This window comes from Egretta garzetta, unplaced genomic scaffold (assembly GCF_000687185.1).
Source record: "Egretta garzetta isolate BGI_Z169 unplaced genomic scaffold, ASM68718v1 scaffold993, whole genome shotgun sequence".
NCBI classification, from domain to species: domain Eukaryota; kingdom Metazoa; phylum Chordata; class Aves; order Pelecaniformes; family Ardeidae; genus Egretta; species Egretta garzetta.
In genome coordinates, this window is record NW_009259051.1 from 76,855 (window position 1) to 82,856 (window position 6,002).

At 44.1% G+C, this 6,002-nt stretch overlaps 1 protein-coding gene across 4 annotated transcripts in view; it reads left to right on the plus strand.

Annotated features, from left to right (window-relative positions):
• Positions 1–6,002, plus strand: part of FBXL20 (F-box and leucine rich repeat protein 20) — a 40,078-nt gene that overhangs the window by 19,240 nt on the left and 14,836 nt on the right. For 2 of the 4 annotated variants that reach the window (XM_009635121.2, XM_035890672.1), the window contains exons 3-4: positions 3,280–3,334; positions 5,706–5,780. In XM_009635121.2, coding sequence (XP_009633416.1) covers positions 3,280–3,334; positions 5,706–5,780 — 130 coding nt within the window. Of the gene's footprint in view, positions 1–3,279; positions 3,335–5,705; positions 5,781–6,002 lie in introns of those variants that run through there. The other 2 variants (XM_035890674.1, XM_035890673.1) reach the window with 2 other exon arrangements.

Consider the following 6,002-nt stretch of genomic DNA (forward strand, 5'->3'; position numbering starts at 1 on the left):
GAGGTTATACATCAGCTTTGCTTTATCTTACACTGTGCAGAGTGCTGAAAAGAGACACAGCATTTATGACCCGTACTGTATTCATGTTGGAAAGCATTGCCTGCTCAATCCTTGCTTAGCCATGTGGGCAGCTTGTTTGTGGGGTTTGGGTTTGTTTGGTTTTGGTTTTTTTTTAAAATGTTCCCCAACAGCTCCTTGGAGAACAAGAAAACCTGTCCTCAGGGCTGTGTTAGAAAACTTAGCTTGGGTCGTTGTGCCTGCAAGATTTTAACTGTGCTCCTGCTGTTCTCTCCATGTGAAGGGTTGTGGTTGAAGCCAGTTGGGAAATGACCAAAATGCACGACGCCGTAGTGACTGCTGCTGAAAGAGTAATTTTTGCCGTCTGATTCTGCTGAGTCATTGGCTAATATTCTTGAACAAATGCAAGAGCAGTTCAGAAAACACTGGGAAAAGAAAAAAAAAAAAACCAAAAACAAAACCACTTAAGCTTTTCAGAGCCGAAAGTCCCCGAGTTGTCCAACAAGGGAACTCCCGGCAAAGCTTGGCAATGTTAACCCCAGAGGTGAGAGGGGAAATTGTTCTGCCATGTTCACATCCCTTTTACTGTGTGGGTAGACTGGGAAGGGAGGAGCAGGAAGTAGGAAAGAATTTAGCCAAGACCTAATAACCCTAATGGAGGGATGAGATGGTTATTAATTGCCTGGGATTTCCATGGAGAAAGCAATTTTAATGAAAATATGGAAAGCTTACGTAGTTACTGACCTAGCCGCTGTTCCCATGGAGTTTGATTTTTTTTTTTTTTTTTTTTTTTTTTTTTTTGGTTGCTACTATGATGGCAATCTAGGGTGAAAGTAAGAATTTTCCCTAGCTTCTATTGTTTCCCTAGGCTTTCCTTGTCTTGCTGTACATTGACATTGTGCGAAATAAATCTTCAGCACTCACATACATGCACGAAGAAGTAACGTTTCACTCAAGGGGAAGACATGTCTATAAGCAGTTGAAAGCAAGCATGGAACTGCTTCTCAAATCCAGATGTGGGTTCCCAAAACAGCGTTACAGTCAAGTGTGCGTTAGCTCTTCTCCAGACCTCTTAACTGCGTGTATCTCAGCGTGTCACTGTAAATTTTGTCTCATGATGAGATGCGTGAGGACCAGCTGAGAAGTATCTTGAATCAAACTCCTCGAATCTGGGAGTATCTTTGGGCAGTAGAGAAGCACAGGAGAAGCGTGTGGCTGTTTATTCTGCTACATCCTGACTTTATTGAATGTTTGACTGTTACGCTACGTGATACCTGTAAGCATCTGTGTTTTGATAAATAATATGCCGTTCATCCTCTATTGGTAACATCTACCAACATGGATGTTTCTAAAGTGCTTTTTAAATACCTGCTTGTGAAGAAAGCTCGGTCATGCAATGGTTCTATCACGTCATCTCAGTCTTGCTTGCATCCTCTCCTAAAACTTGAAAAATCCAGGATTTGCCACTTGCATATCACAATATACAAATACACGGGTGTCCGTGAAGGTGTGCGGCGCGTATTAATGTGCATGCAAAACTTGGTGTTGGTAGCAGAAGCCTGGGTAACCCCTGGTCATTTATCTCTAGGACAAAGTGCAGTTTATCTGTGATGCACATGATGTTTGTTCGTTCAGCACCTCTTCCCCCGGCTTTATCAGTATCCGTGCTATTTATTCAAATGTATTCTTTGTACTTACCTGGGGAGATGAGTACATCGTACAGCTTGCTTGGTTTTATGTGAGAGTTTCAGTAACACGTTAGTACAGGGTGTTTGTTAAGTGTTGAAGTCACACCAAGAGAACATGCTGCCAGCAACGTCTTCTCGTTTCTGAACGTCTTCCAGGATGGGCAGCTCTGCTGAGAATATAGGAAAACTTATGCATGCCCCCCTCCAAGCCCACAGTCTTGTGGGGAGATGACTCAAGGTGTTGCAGGTATCCAAATGATCGCTAATCCAGGCTTATGCTGTTCTCCTGAGAACGTCTGGAGGGGTTTGGAGCCATGGAGTTCTGTTGGTTCTCTGAATTTCTCCTGGACAACCCTACTTTACCTGACAAGTGTATTTTAATAAAACAGCGTATAGCACTGGAACAAAATTACTTGCCCCGTACCTTTAACACTTGCATCTGGTAACATTTGCCTTCTCTTTCTGGTGGTCTTCAAGTTTAAAATATTAAAGCATATGTGCAAGTGTTGTCTTGTAGTCAAACACTGGTGTTATCTTTGCAAAATCATTTCATCCTGTGGTTTTACAATTGCTGTCAAAGAGAACGAGGCCTCGCTCTCTTTCTGCTGTCCACGTGACCTTCTCTGTTTTGTGGCATGTGATTGTTTGAATAACCATAAACCGTAACATAACCATACTGCTGTGTTGGTACGGATTCGGGAGCTTTAACTGGCCTCGATACTTCCTGCATTCACAGATAGGGGTGTATATGCCTGAGATAAAAGCACGGACGTCTTAGCCCAGTGTAACATTGCAAAGTATTACTGTCTAATGCCATTATCCCAATAAATAGGACAGCAACACCAGGGTGTTGGCCTGAACACTTGGGTATGCCCTGGCAGAGGAATGACATACCACGGAGGAGTGACCGCATCGGCTTAATCCTAAAGGCGTCTCTCCTCGACACCGTCCTGACACAATCGAACAAATCATCCGGCCGTGCAAGTTGCTTTGCAGCGTTGCAGAGCAAAATACTCCTCCTCCCTCTGTGTTAACAACACTTCATATTTAGCACAGCTGTGTAAAAAAGAGGAAATAATCCACGCACCGAAATCAGGCTGTCGTCTTGCTTTGATCTATTAACTGTTAATTATTACGCTGCCTGCTTGTGGAGAGCTGTTGCTAAAGATGTTGGGTTTGTTGAACGGAGGTGCTGGGCGCAGCGATGCTCCTGTGTCGAATAGGAGCCGAAACAGCCCAACATGACTGTTTGTTCGGCCGTATCCTGACTTAACGTTTGGTTGCTAAGCTACACAATACCTGTCAGCGTCTGTTTTGATAAATAATCGTTCAGGTTCCTGTTGGTAAATACTACGAGGCATGAGATGAATATTTCACAGTGGCTCAGTATCGGTGTTTTGCTGTCACTTGTTAACTGCTAGGTCTGCGCTTCTTTTCACAGTTCAGCTTTCAACTGAATTACAAAGAAGTTTTGCTGTCTCCAGTCCTTTTTTCCCCCTCCCCCCTCTTTGTTTTCCATGTTCTCGTTGTTTTAAATGCAGATAACTAATAAGGTATCTTATTTCTGTTACAGAATTTTCTCTTTCCTGGATGTGGTCACTCTGTGTCGTTGTGCTCAAGTTTCCAGGGTAAGCACCTTCCTCCTTGCTTGTGGATTTTAAAGTTGATTGGATTTGGGTGACGATCCCCTCGCTCCAGCCTTCCCTAGATGTCAAACTGGGAGGGTTTGTACCAGGGAGCTTTGTGCAACTCAACTATTGTTATTTAGTGTCCCATATTAACGCTGCGGTACCAGAAACTTCTGATGGCACCAGTGAAGGGGGACTCAAAGCTCAAATACTGTTTTGCCAGTGTCCCAGGCCCTGAGCACGTTACGAAGGTGCCCAAGAACTCTGCAGTCAGCCTGGGTTTGTACAGGAGGCCCGCGCTGATGAAAATACCAAACTTGGATGAGTCTAAAGTGGCATCTTGTGGGTTCTGGTGGGGCTATAGAAATTTTGATTCACAAAGACGCCACACAGTCAATGAAAGTTTACTTTCCTGCTTGGATGGAGTTGGAGTAAGCATGGAAGGAAAAAAATGAGTCTGTTTTGTTTAGGGTCGCTTTTTTTCTTTTAAGTAGCTCATAGCTCCGTGGGCTTCAGGTAATGAAATCCAGCTTGGATTATTGGCTTGGGAACATTCCTCCAACTGCGGGTCCAGTTATCTAGAGCTACCGGATTTGTTCAGATACTTTATCCTGCCAGTATCTAGTAAGACACCAGAGGAAGCATTACTACAGCAAGCAGGAAGTCGGTCGCAGGGGAAGGTGTTTGCACTGGTGTGTTCACTGTACTGGCAGGGCTGGTGCTGAGTGACACCTGTACTAAACTGATCAATCTCGGGTTCGTACTTGAACCATAACTCGTTTCGTTATTCAGAGTGCATAAGAATAACAAAGACTATGCTTAAGCATTTTTAATAGCATTAAAAAATAGCCTATGTGATGTCTAGGCATTACGGTTGTTATCCCATGTTCTCTGAAGAACATTGGTCGTCTAGTGAAAGATCCTGCAGCTGAAATTCACTGCTCCAGCAGAACAATGTTGACCAAAACGGGCTGTCAGAGATACTTGCCAATGTCAAGGTGTACTCCTTTTGTTGCTCGCTCCTGTTTGCACAGTCCACAGGGCATCAGAGAACACATCAGTCATTATGTACCACAGCATGTATTGTAAAGGACAAAAGCAGCTGCACAGAGCCACAGAAAGGCTGTGTGTGAAGTTGCCTACGTTACACATTAAAATACACTGTGATATAACTTGCATCCACTGATGCACTTCTTTTCCACTGGAGCTATTGCTTTTATCATGGCGATAACTAGGCCTTAAAACAAATATCAGCAATGAGATTTGAAATGCAGAAAAACAATTCATGCTTACAGTTCTGTCAGCTGTCTATACCTGTCTTGCACAAGAGCTGGTATACTGTGATGGAGATGTAGCCTAGTGCATGTAATAGATGTAGTATAAAAATATGCCTATATACATATACATGCGCTCTTTTGTAATGATGGACTCATGGTTATTAAGAGATCTAGTTGTTTACTTTGATTGCGTAATTAAAGCTTGAAGTATAGTACTGCGTTGACAACCTTTTTGATTCATTAAGGGCAGAATTGCTAACTTTCAGTTCCTGGTTCTCATCCATTTGTAGCATGAACCAAGTGAGATTTTGTTTGTTTGTTTAAAAAAACCCAAAGCAAACACTTAAGTCAGCGGTAGCAAACACTGTCGCTCGGGCAGTGGTGTGTAGGTCTCGGGTAAGAGCTGGCTGCTTTACCTGGGCAGCTTACAGAGCTTTGGGTTTCCCAATCTGTGGGACGCAGCACCCCACGCATCCAAGCTGTGCAACTGCCTTGAACACCTCTTTCTGCTGGAGTCAAGGGAGAAGGTGTGCAAGATGACAGCCTGACCCACCGCTCACGGGATCTCACCACGTAGTCCTCTGCCCCAGTGCCACTGAGCCCTTCATGCCCCCTACTAGCTTCGTAGGGTCTCCTCTGGGGCTTGCCTGTGTCCTGGTCTCCTTCACCTTCATGTTGGTCCTGCTAGCATCCTTTAACGGTGTTGGGTTAGCTGGTGATGCTGCAGAGGGCATTAGATTCCAGCCGAGACGGCAAAGATGCCCATGCTCCAGCACTGCCTTCTGTCCTGGGCTCAGCATCTGCACCACCCATGGAGCGGTGGTGGCTGGGGCCCCACAGGTTTGCCTGGTCAGGGGACTTGTGAAGAGCATGGCCTGTAGGTGAGGGGACTCCTGCCCAAGCCAGTGGTTCCGGTAACTGCAGAGCTTTCCTTTCCTGTTGGCTGTAATTACTTGCTTTTACATCTGAGGCAGAATGTTGTTTCTAGAAGGAACAAATTGTAACTAGGTCCCCACCAGCATTTGGTTTTTTGCATTAGTTGTTGTTTTTTTTTCATATTAACAACACATTTACGTTTTTTTCCCCCGATAAAGGCATGGAATGTTCTGGCCCTGGATGGCAGTAACTGGCAGCGAATTGACCTGTTTGATTTCCAGACGGATATTGAGGTATAATTAAGTGACATACAAACCCATTTTTCTTGTTAAAATGTAATTACAGCCTAGAATGGATTAATACTCCCAGTGTAACCCTTTTTACCTTCCCTAGAGATAGAAATCATTAATTTCAGTTCTTCTTAGCTTCAGGGAGTCTTTAAAGTCTTGGCAATCCATTCAGCTTTTGAAAATGGACAGAATTAAAAATCTGTATCAGGACTTAAAGGTAGTAAG